Genomic DNA, 19,693 nt, shown 5'->3' on the forward strand with positions numbered 1-19,693 from the left:
ACACTACCAAGGAGGCGCGATGTGAGCGATGACGTCAGTGAATACTCCTCGGTAATAGTTCCGCGGCATTCCCAGCGATCAGGACCAACAAGATTTCGGTCAATACGTCGTGATAACGCTTATGTGTCGCTTATGTGTCGTATGTGTCGGTAGTGCTAGATAGAAGGTCCTGGGCTGCCGCGTTATGGGTCAATGCGTACTGATAACGTTTATCGGAAGAATGAATTCGACGCCGTCGGCGTATGTGTCGGTAGCGCTTGATAGGAGGTCCTGGGCTGCCGTGTTGTGACCGCACATCGGCAACGTGGAGGAGCATCAGATCCTGCTATTTGCAGAGTGGAGCATCGGTTCCTGATGGCTGCTGCATGGGTAAGTGGGATTGAGAGACGGTTTGCGTTGTTCCCTGAAGATTTACAAATCGTGAACAAATATTTGGTCTACGGGAGAAATCATTGTTTGAATGCGCTAGTACTGATAACGGTAAAATAGAGGAAGGCGCTAGATCAACCTTTAGGGTTGTAACAGCTGCACATTTTATTAATCGCAATTGCTTATTTGACCCCCAGTGTAGCCATTTCAGTCCGAGTGAACTTGTGTCCGTTTTTTTTTGAACGGTTTCATTGGGCCTTTGTGGCGTTCGACATTTACGGGGCATTTATATAAATCGACCAAAATATAGGCATGTTCAGCAGAACACAGCGAGTGATCTCTGGCATCAGCTCATAATTAAGGTGTACAAGGTTGAGTGCGTATATTGAATGCAGCAACTGTCCCATAGTCCTCCAAATCGAGGAATTTGTCCATTATTTTCCTTTGGAGCAATGCGCCAAGGAAGCGCCAAATTTCACGAGAGCGGTTTTCCAATTCGTGGTGGCGTTACCAGTTGAAAATTGTTAGATTTCCCCGTCGGTGATGCAACGGCAGGGCTCGATTTGCTTCACACTATGGCTTTACAGGTTTGCAGCCAAAGCCAAGGTCAATACCGACAACACCTTGCACGCGGTCATATGGCCACTTGTTTATGTATGACGTGCTGTATAATACTTATGAGAACGCGTGTCATATTTTTGCAGCGAAGCTGTTTGTTGCTACAGCTCCGTGGAGTTTTTGTTTACGTAAGCAAAAACTCCCAAGGCTACAGTATATTTGGAAGGCGAAGCAAGCCGTTCGTGTGTGTGCTTTTCTTGGTGTGGTTGCATGCTTGGCAGCGTTTACTTGAGTGCGCACTTGCTTCACCGGAAGAGTTTCTCAAACTTCTGACGCTGTCCGCCCGGCGTCGGCCATGTCTACCCTGGCGTCGCCCTCTCGTCGTCGTCGTTCGAAGCGCTTGCGTGCCTGGTTTTCTTTTCCTGCACTCTTCCGCGGTGGCAGGTACGTCCCACGCGTCTCCTTACTTCCGGGCGGCTGGCACGTGGAAACGTCGCGTGTGTCTAATTTCAATCGGCTTCCCGAGGCTACATAAGTCGTCCACACGAGTATACAGTGTTGCATCCAGCCCTCTTGACTAAACTGACGACGAAGAAAAACGAGGCCGTTCGAGGAAGAGAAGAAAGATGCTGGGACCTCGCCGCGTTTTGGCGCCCTGCGCTGCAGCTTTCCCTCCGCCTCAGAGGCGACTGCTGTCCGGAAAATAAACGATTACCCGACGTAACAGATTGGTGCGGGTGCGGGGTGCGCAACAACGAAACCACAAGACTTGCGCCTAAGACAACGTCTCGCGGTCCTGCCACTGGCCCTCCGTACTATGCCTCCGCGGTGGGATGGTCACCAGTCGCAAACGGCACCAATGGTCAACTGACTTTCCCAACGAGAACCACGAACCTTCTCAGCGAACGCTGAAGAAGACGCTCAGAAGTTGCTGACACACATCAAGCGGGTGAGTCGATACAACCGCTGGGACGCCTCTGCTCTGCTCACGATCGTCGTGTTTTCCTTGAATGGAACAGCGCTCACGTGAAAACCACGAAGACATGTTTGTGACTTGTGGCCGCTTTGTAGAAGAGATATCAGGCCGCTTCGGCCACGCTGTCGCAAAAAAAGAGGAAGCAGAGCAGACACTGCTTCAACGGGCTCAAATTCCTGGCCAGACATGCACCACATATGTAGACGAAGTACTAAAGCTGTGTCGAGTCGTCAACCCACTGATGTCGGAGGAAGACAAGGTCGGCCATCTCTTAAAAGGAATAGCCGAATACATCTACCACTTTCTGATAAGCAGGACAAAACTGGAGTCCGCAACGGACGCAATTCAGCACTGTCGTACCTTTAAGGCGTTTGAAACCTGCCGCATTACGTCTATATTCGGGCGCTTGACCAATGTTATCACTGTGGCAAGTGTTGACCATGCACAACGCACCGCCTGACTTGGCTGACAGTATCCTGCGCATTGTGCGCGAAGAACCAGACATATTGGGACAATGTCGACGGCGGGAATACGCGTGAAGACCACTTTATACAAGAGGTGCAGGTGAACCCTCTCCAGACCTCTAACGCTGGCTTCAATGACCGGAACACTGCCACCAGAAGTGAGAGTATTCGGCGTTTTTTTGACCGTGAGTCAGCTGGATATTGCCCCGAGAATTTCCGTCGCCGTCCCCAACGATCTAATTATCCCACGTTTCCATGACTCGTATGACGAATACACCACTGGCCGTGAATGCGAATGCCCTGTTTGCTAGAAATGTGGCGTCACAGGTTACATATTCCGTCAGTGCCGTCGTCGACGCCAAGGAACAAGGTACGAGCCACCGCGAGTGTTCTACCGCTCTGAGGCAGGCAACTCTTGTTACGGTGACTACTGCCCGACGAGCTCATTTTCCGGAGCGACAAGTGTGCGGCGTTCCGCCAGGAGCCGGCAACATTCACGTACATGCTGAGGGACTGTACCAATAATCCCAACGAAGCAAGGTCTGGAAGCATACTGCCGTGACTGGAAGCCACGATGAAGATTGACAATCAAGAAGAAGAACTTTGGGCCGTCTAGCAGGCCCTCGAGGCACTGGCAAGGCAGCGGCCCCGCGAACCGGTGCCGGCGAACAGGGATCTACGCCGAGCGCCTGCCCAGAGGGCGACGTAGGCTCAGTCTACGCGCGCGCACGCGTGTACTGCAGGCACTAATAAAGTTTGCCCAAATCAATCGAATTCGGAGGACAATCGCCGACACGTCGCGATTCACCAGCTACAGATCACATTGTTACACCGCCTACCTTCCGCCAGCAACGTTCGCATTCGCCTGGGCATAGGTCACCGCCGCCGAAAAACTAGATTGTGCGACCAATGGAGGCGAGGTCGCAGGGCAAACAACGCCTGCAACAGAATTGCATTCCCCCGTAGTCATGCTAAAAAGCCACGTTGAAATTGTGGTTGATGGTGCTGGAACAATGGCTTCAGTTGACGCAGGTGCTACAGCTTTTTTGATGAGCATTGATTTTAAAACAGACTCGGGCCTGTAAGGTGATCTTTAGTTAAGAAAAGGTGGCTACATTTCGTGATGTCGGGGGTGAGTCGCTGCGCCCACTAGGAGTCTGCTCGGAGAATCTTTGCTTCGGAGGTAAGTACTTCAGGGAAGAGGTAGGGGAACTCCCATGTTCAACCGACGTGATACTCGGGATTGTAGCATTGTGGTGTGAAAGGTGACTGTAAAAATGGAGAAGTTTTTATTGATACGGCTGCTTTATCTGCACTTTTGAAGACACTGCTTGCCATCAGAGCGAACTTGTTTTTGCATTTTAGAGGACACAATAATTCCCACCCGGTGCCCCGTATGTGTTAGAGTTGCATGGGCGGTATTCCCGCTACATGATTTCGACGCTGTAGTAGAGCCTGCACCCCAGAATTGTGCCAAGAAGAACGTCATAGTTCCCCGTGCCGCCATTTCAGTTGTTCAGGGTCAGTCTCATTTCACTCTAAACTTTTTTTCCACCCATATACTCCCTAGAGGTTCTTTTTCGCCTGTCCTCTAGTGATCCTCCTTGTAGGAGTTTTTTTTACTACATGGAACAGGGAGGTTTGGTTTACCTCCTCAAAACAGGGTGTTTTTAGGTGATAGAAAGGAGGTAGTTAGGGAGTGTTAAGAAATGTTAGGGAGAATTTAAGGAGATCAAAATGGAGTATTCTTTACTTCCTCAAGGCGTTTTTAAGTGATGTTTATGGACTTTTTAGGCGGTTGAATAGGAGCTTATTATGGCTCCCTTGGGAAGTACTTATGTTATTTTAGGGGCGTTTTGAGGAGGTTCAAGGGAAGCATTTACTTCTTTTGCATGGAGTTTTACGTTTTGTAGGCCTCGCGAGGGGAGTTTTTAGGAGGTTCAAGGGAAGCATATATTCCTTTTGAATGGAGTTTTGCAAAGTTGGGGCGGTTTTGTAGGCCTTCCGAAAGGAGTTTTTCCAAGGCCATAAGGGAGAGTTTCTAGTTCCCTGCGGGAGTACTGATTTCACACGGTTTTGCTCGGTTTCAGGTTTATTTCAAACGAACTTTCGCATACAAGTTTACATGGTACATGGTGTACACAAGGAGGCTCCGAAATAAAAACTTAGGGCGACCTCCTATAAGAAAGCAAAAATGGTAAATTGCTAAAAACACGCCAGTTAGGAATGGAAGACAGCAATAGAATGCTAGTTGAACAAACCGTAGAATTAATATTACTACAAGAACTGGAAATACGCGAAAAACAAAGATAGGCGCAAACACAACCACATGGTAAGTGAAATCATTATATAATAATAGCGGATCAAGAACGCGCCAGTACTTATCAGAACTTATCAGAACGCATCAGCACTCAGTACACAAAGTGACAAAAATGGTTGCAGTGGTTTACAACAACAAAAAAATTTCAGTTGGTGGTGAAATGAGCGACCTGTGTGCTAGTTGAACAAACTGTAGATACAATATTACTACAAGAACTGGAAATACGCGAAAAACATATAGGCACAAACACAACAGCATTGTAGGTGACATCATTATATAATACTAGAGGATTGAGAACGCGTGAGTACTTATCAGTACGCATCAGTACTCAGTACACAAAGTGAAAAAAATGGTTGCAGTGGTTTACAACAACAAAATTTTTTTTCAATTGGTGGTAACGAGCATTTTGTAGATGGTAAAGGCACAAGAGTTAAATGATGTAGGAGACAGACAGCAACGAGATGGCAATGGATAAATGAGTAATATAAAGAACGAGAAATATGCTGCGGAAAATACCAGTGCGTTTTGATAAAGACACAAATGCGCCAAGAAAAGTGACCCAGTCTGAGGAGTTAATTGCAAGGATATAGAACAGAATGGGTGGTATCGCGACAGCTTCTTCAGAGTGAGAAGAAAAAGCCATGTAATTCGTGTTTTTCCGATAATTTTGAGTTGATTCATTTGGCACCAGTTGCCAACATTATTTAGATAATTGTTTCAAGTTATATTAGTTGGTTAATATTATTGCTTCACTAAAAGATAGCTGTATTATCAGCATACAGAAGGGTCCATCAAATATCCCCTGTTCAGTAAAAAAAAAAGAAAACGTCAGAAACATAATACGAAATTCTTTAAACTACTATCCAATGATTACAAGATTGAAAACAAATAAAATATTGGTGAGGGATATTGATGCGATAAAAGTTAATTAGTTCTAAATCCTTCACACGTGGTTTGGTGCTGGCAAGGTCCAAAAAGGCATGTTCCACAAACGTTAGAGCTCTGTGTGCCTTCTTGGGATATTGAATGTTGAAAACCCAGAACGATGCAAACAGACTACACAGTCCTCCCAGTAAAGATGATGCAGTCAAGACACTCCTCCCATCGATGCGGAGGCTAATTTCCCCTTTCGCGGAATGCAGGCAGGAAGTCAAAGGAACATCTACCTGAAAAAGCAAAAAAAAAAAATGCCCCACATGTAAAATTCAAAACAGACACTATGGTTAAACGAACTTAATAATTCGGCACAGTAATAAAATTGTTATGCCATGTTCCCTGCGAATTTCAGTACTTAAATTAGGAATGCAAAGGCTTCATAAAACCAAGTGCCAGTACAATAACCATCGTGGCTTTTGCAGCAATAAAAAAGATATTACTTCCGCACAATATACTCGAGCACAACTTTAAATGACAGTGAAGTTAAAATGCAAGTCTCTCTAGGTTGATAGATTAGCTCACGGGGAACACAATTATACCCCTCTTACACCTGGCATTTTTTTTTAAATAAGGTTGAAACTAGCAAAAACACGTTTTCACCGGAAGGGCTTAAGTGGCCTGACGCGCACTTCTTTCTTGGCTGCCGCTGGATGGTGCTACTCGTCCATACTTGGGGTGGCAGTACCGCTTTCCAAGGGAGCATGCGAGCTACGCATGAGAAAATTGTTCGACGCCAAAACTTCCGAGGCCTCAAAAGGCCAATGTTCTTCTTCAGTGAAGCGTAAATACTGATCACAGGTCCAATGGAGAAACATTTTACTTAGTGGTCTCGAACGGCAAATGACAGGGGAGTTTGGGGAAGCATGATCGATTTGACCGAAACTGACCAACTGCTTGGTACGTGGTAATGTTGTATTCAGTTGCTTGTATACTGCTATTAATCACCGCTGCTTCACTTGCTTCCAGTTTATTCTAATGCAAACAGCGACTGCAGTCGTGTTTGCGTCACGCTTGATGAGCAGTTGAACAGCGATTTCTCAGCACTTAAGGCATCTTGGCACTAAATCAATGCTGAAATGGCTATGCGGAGGTCCGACTTCCGTTTGAAATCAACTTGCTGGTTGTCTTCAATGACCCTTTAACAACAAGTTACCCTTATGCCTCAGCACTGCAACCGATTGTTCCTCCGTGTGGTGCAAAGTGTGTTAGTGTGTAACGTGAAACGAACCGTTTCTGTGATTTGTAGGACTGATTCTGCTATTAATTACTGCAGTGACAACAAGCTATGAAAGAAAATCCCGCCATCTCCACGAAGTGAATGATGATGAGAGGGGCGAATCTAAAATGCTTATCAGCAGACAATGTGACGCATTAAGTGCAAGCTGCTTTCATAGTGTGTGCATTGACATTAGGATATGGCCCCCTGGCAGAATGATGCGCTGCGCGAGATTTTGCCGTACCTAAACGGACAGGCAACTCATTTTTACGGAGTATAGGATCTGTAAAAGGGTTGCGAGTTCGGCGAGTTGGTAATTATGCATTGTGAAAAATAAACTGCGCGCAAATTAACGAGGACAAGAACACATGAAGACGGCACAAGCGCACACTCCCAACTAGTTTATTATTGCACGATTCAAAGCTTTATATGCCCAAGCGATTGCCGCGCCCCCAATGCGTCACAGTTCTTGGCGCACTCAGCCGAAAATACTAAAAAACCGTAACAACAAAACCACAAAACGAACTTTGAGGCGCACGAAAGGAGAAAAATCAGCAAAGATAACCGCATCATACATGGATTAAGACCCCCCTCCCACCCCCAACACGCATTCCCAGAAGCACCGAAATAGCGCTCAATGTGCGTCTAAATATGCGACTTCTCGATTAAGCAGGGCGATAGAGGGATGACTGACACATTCGGAACCAGCTTTTCTGATGTGGCTGGCTTCTACAATTTCTCGCGTTTGCTGGTTCTTATGTCGCAAAAGGATGGCTGTGCGCTCAAACACAGGGACACAATCAGGTCTGCATGCGCGGCAATGAGAAGATAAGTGGCTCAGGCCACGTTGAAAAATGAAAAAAAAAAAAAAATACGGTACTATTAGACGTCGTACGCTCGAGTTTGTGACAACGTACCCGTGTGCGGCTCTGTCCTGAAGTTCGGAGAAATGCAGGCGGGTTGTGTTATATTTCTCGTCTTGCATTACGCTTTCTTTTATATATTAGCGCCCTCTTCCCCGACCTCTCTACCTTCCTTACCGCTTCCGTCTGACTGCGCTGATTCTCGCCAGCACGAAGTAACCGTCACGTTGCTTTGAAACGACGCCGCGCGCGACAAACGATTTTACCTCGAATGCCCTGTTACAAACCAGCCTACAAAAGAATGCGAACGCATACCCCAAAACCCACAAACAAGTAAAATAATACGAGTGTGCGCTTTTTTCTTTGCCCGTGCGCGTACGAGCGGTGAGCGGCACGGGTACCCGGGTACTTCGCTGTTAACCCTATCCAAACGTTTGACAAACGCATCGACTGATGAAAGACCACTTACCAGCGAGCTGTCCACACCTGTCGCCGTATCCAAATGCTGTTTGCGGCCGTTCCTCGTGTGACAGGGGCACATGAAAATCTTTCCACCAAATGGCACTACTAGTCTTTCACAAATAAGAAAAACCGACGGCCCAAGGCGAGGCTTGAAGCTCCGGCCGCGCCGAGTCACCGGCCGCGCTGCGTTGATAGCACAGAGGCAGAGGTTGTATACATCCGGGCAGCCAGCCGTGCCGCCAGGGCAAGTTGAGTCGCTGCAGTCGGGTGCGTTGGCGCGCTGGCACGGGAATTTAAATCGTCTATGTATGCGCAAGCAAGCGAAGCAGATGAACGTTGCAATTGTTTGCAACGGCGAGAACTGCCTCTTCGTTAGCAGCAGAGTTTGACACCACCTATCGCCAAAATAAACAGATTGAGACAACACGGCCGCGCTCTCTGCCTGTGATCGCGCTGGTTGAAGCATCTATACGGGTATACGTACGGTATTGGTTTTGTAGCTGCGTGCAACCGTCGCGTCCTGCTCACTCGTTCTAATTAGCATTAGGCCACGGTTGAAGTGCTGGTGCACGGAGACAACAGAAGACTAACATGGCGACCGCCCGCTTGAGATGATTACCTCAGATAGGGCGTTTATTGTGGACGTGGTAGTATACAAGGAACCGAACGCCATCTCACAAATGGTGTTAAGTCGTTCTAAATCCTCCCTTTTGCTACCCGGATGGGCAACGGTACTACCGTGGAGGTTCGTCCACTTATTTAGATCATGCCTAGGGAGTACATTTTTTGCTATAGGTACTTTTCAGGGCACATTACTTGATTAAAACTCCATTTCCGGCTAGTTTGCGTTTACAGTGTTGTGAACAGTCAACTACTCCAGCAAACCAGCAGTGTTATCTGGTGGTCTCAAAACCGGTCCATGGAACTGAGTATGCATCCACTTCGATGGCCGTCTTAACTGACGAGATGGGCCCATACGTTAACACTCGTCCAATGGACTCCTCCATGTTTCTAGATATCATAAATCAGTCACTTGAACCGTATGAACGCCGCGCCCTAGTTGATGTTCTTTCCCAGCACGCAAGTGTTATCGATTTTTATCAGCAGCAAAGGTGCCCAGCAATTCCTGCTAATGGGACTCACCACTCGAAACGTACTGGAGGAACCCGCCCAATTCGCCAAACACCTGACCGCGTAACCCTGTACGAGCGAAAAGTAATCAACGAACAAGTTCGAGAAATGCGAAAAAATGGCGTTATTCAAGAATCCTGCAGTCTACGGGCAGCGCCTATCATTCTTGTGAAAAAAGGATGGCTCATGGAGATTTTGCGTAGATTATCGACGTCTCAATGCTATAACCAAGAAAGATGTTTACCGGCTGCCCCGGATTGGCGACGCCATAGTCTGCCTCCATTCAGCCTCCAACTTTTCCTCCGTTTACTTGAGATCAGGCTATCGACAAATTCACATGGCCCTAAAGATAAAAAAAAGATTTTGTAACGCCCTATAGACTATTTGAATCTAACGTAATACCTTTGGGGCTCGGCGATTCCCTGGACACATTTGGAAGCTTCATGGACACGATTATGCTTGCACTTAAGTGTGAAATACGCACGTGCTACTTAGACGATGTCGCTATTGTTGGATTGACATTCATAGAGCACAACAGCATCAGTCCTTGACTGCTTGGAAAAGGCTGGCGTAGTCCTAATTTCTGAGTGCCGATTTGGAGAGCGCCAAACGCTCCTGTTGGGTCTTTCTGTCGATAAAGACAGCGTAAAACCGGGCCCACGGAAAATCCAAGCCGTAAGTGATTTTAAGGAAGCACGTTCTGTCAAGGTGCTTCGGCGTTTTCTATGCCTTTGTTTGGATTTCCGCCGCTCCATACACGGATTCGCTTGCACATCCGACCCCTTCACATCTCTGCTTAAGAAAAAAAATGTTCGCTTTACGTGGACATCTTAATGCGACACCGCCTCTTATCAGCTGAAGCTCCTACGTCAGAACCTGTACGTTAACACTTTAACCCCTCTGCTCCTACAGAAGTTCATGCTGACGCCAGTGATATTGGAATAAGTAGGGGCCGTGCTTTGATTTATCCTACTTCGCCATGGACCGCCTCGAGTTATCATAAGTGACCGCAGCCGTCAATTCACCTCCGACGCCGTCGAAGAGCTCCTTCGCCTTTGTGAAGTGCAATTTCGGCATTCTAACCCATACCATCCTTAAACGAAGGGTTTTACCGAGCGAATGAACCGTACACGGACAAATAGGCTCGCCATGTACGTTGCCTCCGACCACAAAAATTGGGAAGAACTTTTGTGTTTTCTTACGTAGACGAATAACCCTGCAAAGCATGAAACTACGAGCTACAGCTTTTTCTTCTCTATACCCGTCAACCTCGCAGCTGCCTCGACACCATCTTCACTTTCGATCAACACGACGAGCCTACGGTGGCTGGTCGTGTCTACTAGAGCGCCTACGCACATTGGCTTCTCAAGAACTCTTCAGCAGCGGTACGAGGGCCGCCACAGTGATCTCGCGTACGCCCTAAGTGATTTTGTTTGGCTCTGGACTCACAGCGTAGACGCAGTGAGAAAAACGTCTTCCCCATTACGCCAGGCCTTTTATTGCCCTTACACGTGTGAGTGAAGTTACTTACGCTGTGTCACGTGTAACCACAAGTAGAATACCATGCAATAGAACACAAGTTGTGCACGTGGCACCCCGAAACGCTTTAACTTCCGTACTGCTCAGTAACTCACCAGAGGGCTTCGTCTGCGACCGAGGAAGTGTTATGTCCAGCCCTCTTGACTAAGTTGAAGAAGAAGAATGAGGCCATTCGAGGAAGAGAAGAAAGAAGCTGGGACCTCTCCGCGTTTTTGCAATCGGCACTCCAGCGTTCCCCCCGCCTTAAAGCCGACGCTGTTCGGTAAATAAACGATACCCGGATGGAACAATATAACACTACGAGGACTAGACCAAAAGGCCCCCTACCTTTATTCACGATGATTGCCGAAGAAGGCCAGCGAAGAGTTTCTACTTTTGTTCGAAATTCTGTCACCTGAGTTTAGTTGGTGGCAAGTGGAATTGCTCATAATTTTTGCTGTGCCGGTTCTTGTCATGCCCGTGCTATGGAATAATGGCTGTCTATGGTGCTGACCGGTTAAGTATAGCATGGGAAGGCGAGAAGTAGGTTACGCTGAGATAACCTTTCCGTGGTAGCTAACAGTGGAGCTGTTGAAGGTCTAGCCTGTTCGCAAGTCTGCTGAATGTCGTCCGTCACGCGGGGTATGAGCAGGTTCCCAGACACACCGACAGCTTCACAGAAACCGGTTCCCAGAGTCATCGATAGAAAGCGAAGTGGTCTCGTAGGTGCGAGCGCCTCTCATTCTCGCAAGGGAGGGAGAGGAGAGGGAGGCTCCCAGTGCTGACCTTTAGTTGCCGACTCTTTTGCGGGAACCGTATAAATTGCGCGGCGGTTGCGCTTTCGTTCTCGTGTGAGCGGCCGTTGACGCTCGAACCAACCCAAGGGAAGCACATCTGTTACAGCAGATTTTAGACTGGGTAGAGCTGGGTTTTATTTTCTTTTTCAGTTCGTCGCCACGTAAAGTGAGCATAGGTGGTAAAAAGCGGCAAAGCCCACAGTTACATTACAGAAAACTGCAGATATTTTATTGCAACCGGTTTATCATGCTCAGGGAAAAAAATGACTTTCCTAGGTTTTACAGCAGAGAAATACGTGTGCTAAGAACCCGTCAGAAAAACAACAATATATACCGTGGTCAACGTACCTGTCTATAACATCAAGTTTCACTTCTGTTTGTCCGTATCTAGAAATTCCGACAAAAGCTCTTGGAGCAAACGCTCGGGACAGGAGTAGGCGGCTCTAATTTTTCTGTATTGCAGCAATAGTTACGTTTGAGTTATTCTGTGGCACAATATGAGAAGCCCTGTATTATGCAATATCGTGCAAGGGTTCCGTGCTCTCGCCGTTTATTTCAGCCCAGATAAACGCCTGCCATCCCTCTCACCTCTAACTCAGCGAAATCATTCTGGGGTTCTGACTGAATTGGGATATTACTGTTTATATGAATTTATTTTTGTTGGATTTCAAAATATTTGTGTGCGAAATTATCACGTGTGATTGAAAATATCATGCAATAATTGCTCCGGACAGGACGTTATAGCCGGTGCAGCGGACATAAAATGTGTGCACCGTCACAAGACACAAACTTAAACGAAACGTGTTTTTTTATATGCCTGTTATTATTCAAAAATACTGTATAGCTTGAGATGGCAGCTATAATATAGAGCGGAAAGGTTGATATAACTTATTCTACCGCAGGAGGCGGGTAGGTTCAATCGTAGGATGGAACTTAGGGTTAGTTTGAGCCCATGGTATGAACTAGGGCAAGATAAAAAATTCAGGGGAGGCAGCATTTTCGCCGGATATACCAAATGAGGAGAAAAATAGACATCAGAATATGAAGGATCTTTGGGTAACTCTGTAGTATCGAAGTGAACGCACAATAAGAATGGTCTCTGAAGTTTATAATTTTCTGACCATATTTTGCAGGAAGAAGTCGCGGCTGGAGGAATTCGCCGGCCCTATTACCAAGTTATCGATGGCGTAAAAAGATGCCCTTCCATTGTCCCGGAATATTTCCGCGCAGGCGTCAACTTCCGGCCAAGTGCGGGAGACATCCTGCAGTCATCTCACCCCAAATGTGGCACTCACTGGGTTCAGTATATCACTCAGCTTATCCTCAAGGAAGGAAAGGAACCGGTTAAGGACTATGGAGAATTCAACGCTAACTCACGGGCAGTGGACTACTGGAAACACGAAGACTGGAAACCTAAGTTGCCGGTAAGGCTCTACTACACGCACCAACCGCTTTGCTGGCAGGCAATGAACCCGGAGGCGAAATACGTCTTCATAGCTCGCAACCCGTGGGACGTGTGCGTATCTTTCTACCACATGGTTAGCAACGTGAGCATCTGGCGCTTTCAGGATGGCACCTTTGATGAGTTCGTCGATGCCTTCATCGAGGGTGATTTCGGCTACGGAAGCTATTTCGACCACGTGGCCGCAGCTTATGCCCTGAGGGATGAGCCGAACGTTTTCTTCCTGACTTACGAAAATCTCAAGAAGGACACTAGAGGTACTGTGCTGAGGCTGGCACGATTCCTTGGTGACAAATACATCGGCGTCCTAGAAGAAAACGAGGACTTGCTGCAAAACATCCTGGGTTGGTCTAAGCCTGATTACATGCGCAACGTCATGGTAGTTAATTTTCACAACAAGGAAGCTGAAGAGTGGAATGAGCTTTCGGGTATCAACAGCGTGTCATGCAAAGAGGGGCATGAGGGAAATGAAATCAAGTATTCATTTGTGCGGAAAGCCAAAGTTGGAGGGTGGAAGGAGCACTTCACGCCGGATCAACTGACGCGTCTCGAGAAGAAGATTCGTGACGAAGGGGACAAGGCTGCGTTCATGGATCTGTTTAAGGATATACGGGAAGAGGCAGCGTCGTTGTCCAATGTTTCTTTGTGAAGAGCTGCAAACTGGGGAAAAAGACAATGGGAGAGTCTCTTACACTACAAGCCAAGCATAAGACTCCCTGTTAGACAATTGGTACATGAGTAGTTATTTTTTTTTCGGAGTGCCACTGCCTCCTATAGCAGCAACAGCTGTTAGTAGGCTACCATGGTGGGTAATTATACGGTTCTTTCTATCGGTAGGGGTTTGTAATTATGTTTGCATACCAGATTCTTGATAACCGGTATCCTGACGCACGCCTATCAGAGCAGAGGCCTAAAAATACATAACCGTTGTCGAACTTGAGGGTATCGAGCCAAGGCCTTTTTTTTGTAGTTGAAGAGGGCATACGGCACGCTCTTCCACAAATCCTTTATTTTTATTTTTCAGTTGTAGGTAGTAGTTAAAAAGCGTAAATAGGCAGACATATATGTGAATTATTTGCCAACAGCAGTGCTTATAACAGTGTGAAATGGGCAAGCTGAAATCAGGAGAACAGTAATAAACAGACCTATCTGATCGTACAGAGGCAGTGACGAACGTTGAAGGCGCACGTGATATCGGCGAGGTGTGAAATCATATTGGGGGTTTATCATTTAACAAAAACACAACTTTGAGTATAGCATCGATTCAACACGCCTGGTAAATGCGCAGTTTTTGTTAGGAAAAAAACATATTATAAGGTGCATATTCGCAGGGCGCTTCATAGTTGCGCAGGCTGTGTAGTGTAATGTTGAAGTTCTTTCGAAGTGTCGTGTGAAGACAATACCAGTGCAGTATGGAATATTTGCAGTGAATAAAACAGTGTTCATTTGTTTCCGGGACATGAAAACGCCGACAATTCAAATAAGACTTGAAATATTGGTACTGAGAAAGCACGTCTCAACAGGAAAGGTTTCAGTATGTAGCTTGAAGAAAGAAGTTTGCTTTTCTTCACGCAGAAAGGTACATTTTACGAGCTTTCGCAATTATATCATGGGCAAATAAATCACCCTAAAGACGTACATACCGGGATGAAACTTTTTCCGTGGTAGTGGCATATATAGCCACTAGAAAACTTGCCAGTAAAACTCACAGAACAGCCTACCTCATGCACGAATCTCCAGAAGTTTTGCCGGGAAATGAGGCAAAAAAACTAAAAAAAAAAACAATATTACTTGGGGAAACATCTGGATTGTTTCCCCACCAAACACCAAAGCCAAAAGCTAGTCCGCTGATAAAGCTGCGCCAGTCTTAGTCCCCAGCACAGGCGGGCCTAAAGACATTATTGTCTCTCACGGGATCCGTGGTAGAGAAATCGCAAACGTCGTAAAGGTGCTGTGGAAATTGTGCATCGCAAATCGTGCACGGGGTAAACTGCAAAAGTGTTAGTAATTATGTCTCCATCAGTAGGCTGCGCGTCGATGCTTCAACAAAAATAGGTTGTGTGGAACAAGACTGGAAGTGCAGCGGCGGATTGTCTCTTCGCGCACTGAGGGGCATAGTCATCTCAGGGGCATCACATATGTGTTAATGTACACGTCCGGATACTTCGGCGGCAGACATGTCCATTCAATACCAGCCTACCTGGATGCTGTGGACGCCCTTGAGGCAAATAAGAGGGCATACCTCATGTGCAGTCAACATCAAGGGCGAAACAACCAGATTTTTTGGTCAAGGAAAAAACATTGTCAATACTATGCTGGTCACCACAAAAAGTCGAGATCCTCTGAATATGCCAAGGCATTACGTTCGTTGTCCGAAACATTAAAGCCATGAACGCTGCAGCACTGAAGCACTGACAAACGCAGAGGCTCCAAATCAAGGGTGAAGAACCAAAGGGTCGAGCATATCCCTGCTTTACCGCCGGTTGCATAGCAGCAGGCTAATGAACATTGTCATTAATAATTTTAGTTGAGCAGTAGTCATAACAAAGGCGGACGTCATTCAAGGCATCTGAAGCGATGTTGACGTGCTCCAGGAGGTAAAAAAGGAACCATTTTCACACCCAGTCAAATGCCTTCAGACCTCTCAGTCTGTGTTCAAGAAAAAATGTTCGTAAGGAACGGAAGGGACATCTAGCGCTGCATGAAGAATGGGCAGAATAGACAACTGAACGTAAACGCAAGCAATATTTTTGGTATAGGCCTATAAACACAGACGCTGCGAATCGCAGTAGGCCGAAGAGAACTTTCGCAAAGATGTGTTTTCTTAGATAGCGCGTTTGGCCTGTAACCGCCAACTGGAACAGTTTTTTGTGGACTCCACAATAAAAAAGGAACGTACTAGTGATGTACTGGGAGGAGAATAAAAATAAAGAGTGCGGCAAAATGCAAAATTTTTGAAGAACAAGGCACATGAAACCTAGGTAATTTGCGAATCCTCCTGAAATTGCATCGCGACCTGCCGTTTTGGTATTTGGGGGCTGATCAACAGTGGTTTCGATTTCACCGAGGGTAACAGGCCCACTTATGCGCCACCTGTCCGCATTCGCGAAAGGAGTAACAAGGGACACAAAGTTTTGCGAAAGATCGATTGCTGATGTGGCGTGAGTAAATTGTCGTGATATTGCTCATATTCTGATATACTTTCTTTGGATTTTGAACAAACACTCAATTGCAGAACCTCTCTGCAATAAACGTGGAAGCAGCACGGTGACGCTTATCAAAGAGAGTGTGACGAGTAGGATGCTCGCATTGCAAGAGAGGTACCTTACAGTACTGCACAACGCTGCTTATGCAACTTAACGTATCATACTGCTGATGCTGACACCTAACAGTTGGGATTTATTCGAGGCGTAAACCTAGCGCCCTACATTCGAACTGCCAAAGGCGGTAAAGGCTGAGCAGCTGTTCTTCACAGTGTTTATGGTAGTTATGTATCAAAGAAGTCCTTGCTATTCCGTGAACTGACTGCTTGAAAGTTTTCCAGGCCGCAAATAAAAGCGTGTTTTTAAACAACCACAGTCACAGTACTGTACGTAAATTGCTACAAAGTTCAGGTTCTTTCAAAGACAGAAGTTCAGTTTCCAAAGAGCCCATTGTGGCCAGCAGGCAGACCAAGTGTCTATTCCAAGATGTAAGACAACAAAGCAGTGGTCGGGAAAATGGACTGGTTTTACGTAACTGTGGTTGCCAGAAAGGATCACGGAAGAAATGCAAATCTTGCCAAAACTAGCGTGGGAATTCCTCCAAAATTCGTGTATGGCCAATGAAGGCGCATTACATGACAATCCGGCATTTACAAAGCCAGCCGACGCAAGCAGTAATGGTTAGATTTTTGCGCTCCTGTATTGAGAACTGGTAGGCCTAGTACGGTCGGCTGGGCCACGGACTCTATCGAAGTCTCCCGCTGGACAATGCTTGGAGAACTGGCTAAGTATCTTAAGAGAAAATGTAGCAATGCGCGATCATTGGGAGCGTGCACGTTGCTCAGGTGGCATGATGCCCCAGAGAACCTAACACCACGAGAAATAATCCGCCCTGTACCATCCACATCGTACACGAGGGAAGAATACAACGTGTCCTTTCACGGAAACAAGAAACGGCCGGTTGACGGACCAGCTATGTTCCACACAACTGTGTTCGAAATGATTTAGAAAAGGCCGCAAAGCTCCTTCAATCTCCTTCACATTCTCAATATCCGCCTCCTGTAGAGCTACAAAACACAAACAAGTGCGACGGAATGGATAGACGACCTGTACCTGTTTCTGTCGGTCTTGAATCCACAAAAATTCAAAGCTGCGAAGTTAGGTTGAGCGGGCACCACACGCATTTGAAATAGACTTCTCACATGGCCGATATATTTCCAGGCGCTTCCGATACTGCACTATTAAACAACGGTCTTATATGACATTTTAGGGCATTTTAGCCGTCGAGATAAACCGAACAAACAGTTTTTAGGCAGACGACGGTGATCTGTCAAAGGTCGGTACGAATCAGTCACTCAAACACCTCACCGTATACAGCGCTACTTACCGGCACAAATTGGAATTGAGCTTGGTTTCTATACTACCCGGAACCTGGTGTCGTATGAATAGCGTCAAAGCCTTCAAGGAACGCCGTCTGTTTAAAGTGTGATGCTTGAGTAGTTTACGGGAGGTTGAGATTTTGTTGCATGGTGTGCACGACGACGAATAAGCACAGGAATGTAGAGTCAACGAAAGTGGCAAAACATGGTGAGCAGCGGAGGACAGTTCTAAGGGTTTCATATCCTTTGGATGTTTTACTCAGTCCTGCATATTATAGCTATTTTGTGGACATCCACTGCTGTCGCTTTCCCGCATCACAGCAAACGAATAAAGTTTGTGATACGGTATTATACTTCTCGGAATTTTTCGGGAAAGGTAATTCAAAAGTACTTACCAGCATCACCTTGCTGAAAATGGCGACTTTTCTGATATATTTTGAAACATTCACTTAAGGTGGCGACTTTTTTGGCTACTTTCGGCAATTTCCTGGCGACTTTTCCCCCGAGGACCCGGCAACCTTGCCACTGACTATTTAGGACTAGGATACAGAGTAAAATTCGATCTTTCTCTGAACGTTGCATGATTTGATCAGCTTAGCTTTGCTTTTTGTTCCCCTATCCTTCCTTTTAACAATTGCTGTATTCATTCATGAAATAAAGTTGACTTCACGCCAGTTGATCAAAATTAATGCGGAGCCCTCCACTACAGCGCGCATCATAGTCAACGTGTTGCTTTGGCGCGCTGAACCCCACAATCAATCAATAAATCAATCAATCAATCAATCAATCAATCAATCAATCAATCAATCAATCAATCAATCAATCAATCAACAGATAAATAAATAAACAAATAAATAAATAAATAAATAAATAAATAAATAAATAAATAAATAAATAAATAAATAAATAAATAAATAAATAAATTGACTTAACTATTTGAGGAAGAGTCGTAACTAACAGCAGCTTGTTGCAGAGCAAGGCCAGTTACAGCCTCACCAGTTCATAGCACATATCGTTTGTAGTGATGCCCGGACGAATCACGTCGGTGCTGACGTTAGTAGGAGGTGCGGGAGAAGAGGGAGACATCTCGGCAATGTCAAATGTGTGGACTGCGGCAGGGGCGACACACTAGGCTACGGCTCATCTGAGGCAACCATTTCTTCAGCGGTGACTGCACTCTCAAGGGCAACAAGGGGCACTTGCCCCAGTGAAAGTCCTACGGTTCCGTCCGCAGAAAGCGTTGACTCCACCGGAGCAATGCTGGTGGTATTGGAGGGCACGTCGAGGGAAGCCGACAGGGTAGAACCATTCATAACTTGTCACCACAGCAGCTGCGACGTAACCAGTTGCAGCTAGGTGCTCCGTAGAGTCCATGGCGTACTGCTAGACGGCGTCATCAGGGGGCGCTGTTCATGCCGCACGACTTCTCGAGAGTGTGACCACAGTTGCTGCAGAAGCTACAACGTGGTGTAAGCAGTTTCAAAGGACACGCCTCAAACGACCACAGCGCGGTGTGTGCACAGGGCTGGACACAATCCAGATATGGGATTTGGTATTGCCGGATAAATGTCATCTCCTTGAGAGCAATAATGCCTTTGGGGTCGCCTATCTAATCGTAAGCACGCTACGGGCACCTGCAGAGGTCCATGCGAAGAACGAAGAGAGTTCTGGACGAGGTCGCTAGTGGGAAGACCGGGCAGACAGAAGGGCACGGTAAGCACTACTACTGGCTGAGGCCTGGTATTTCCTCAGCAAGATCGTTTTTAAAGACGATAGTCTTTCTTGGGCTACTTAAACACAGAAATTTTGGTCTGTCTGTATGTCTCTTTGTCGGTCTGTGTGTCTGTCTGTGACTCGATTCAGCCACCCGGCCAAAGTGAAACGTAGTCTGCGGAATAGTCTTATATACTCACAGCGAAATCTTAACGTCTAAGTCAAGTTTATATGTTCTTACTTGTCAACATTGTTGAGCAAGAACAGGGCATTACGCAAATATGAGACAGAAAATTAATACACAAGAGATATTTGCAGTGTTCCTT

At 46.4% G+C, this 19,693-nt stretch overlaps 1 protein-coding gene across 1 annotated transcript; it reads left to right on the forward strand.

The window, feature by feature from the left end:
- Positions 1–224: 224 nt before the first annotated feature.
- Positions 225–18,064, forward strand: LOC144147248 (3-alpha-hydroxysteroid sulfotransferase-like). Its single transcript, XM_077679330.1, has 2 exons — positions 225–369; positions 12,744–18,064. The coding sequence occupies exons 1-2, from the start codon at positions 355–357 to the stop codon at positions 13,719–13,721; spliced, it is 993 nt and encodes a 330-aa protein (XP_077535456.1). The 5' UTR covers positions 225–354; the 3' UTR covers positions 13,722–18,064.
- Positions 18,065–19,693: the final 1,629 nt, after the last annotated feature.

The sequence above is a fragment of the Haemaphysalis longicornis genome, unplaced genomic scaffold (genome assembly GCF_048455015.1).
Source record: "Haemaphysalis longicornis isolate Haplotype H1 unplaced genomic scaffold, Haemaphysalis longicornis Haplotype H1 scaffold_7, whole genome shotgun sequence".
Lineage (NCBI taxonomy): Eukaryota > Metazoa > Arthropoda > Arachnida > Ixodida > Ixodidae > Haemaphysalis > Haemaphysalis longicornis.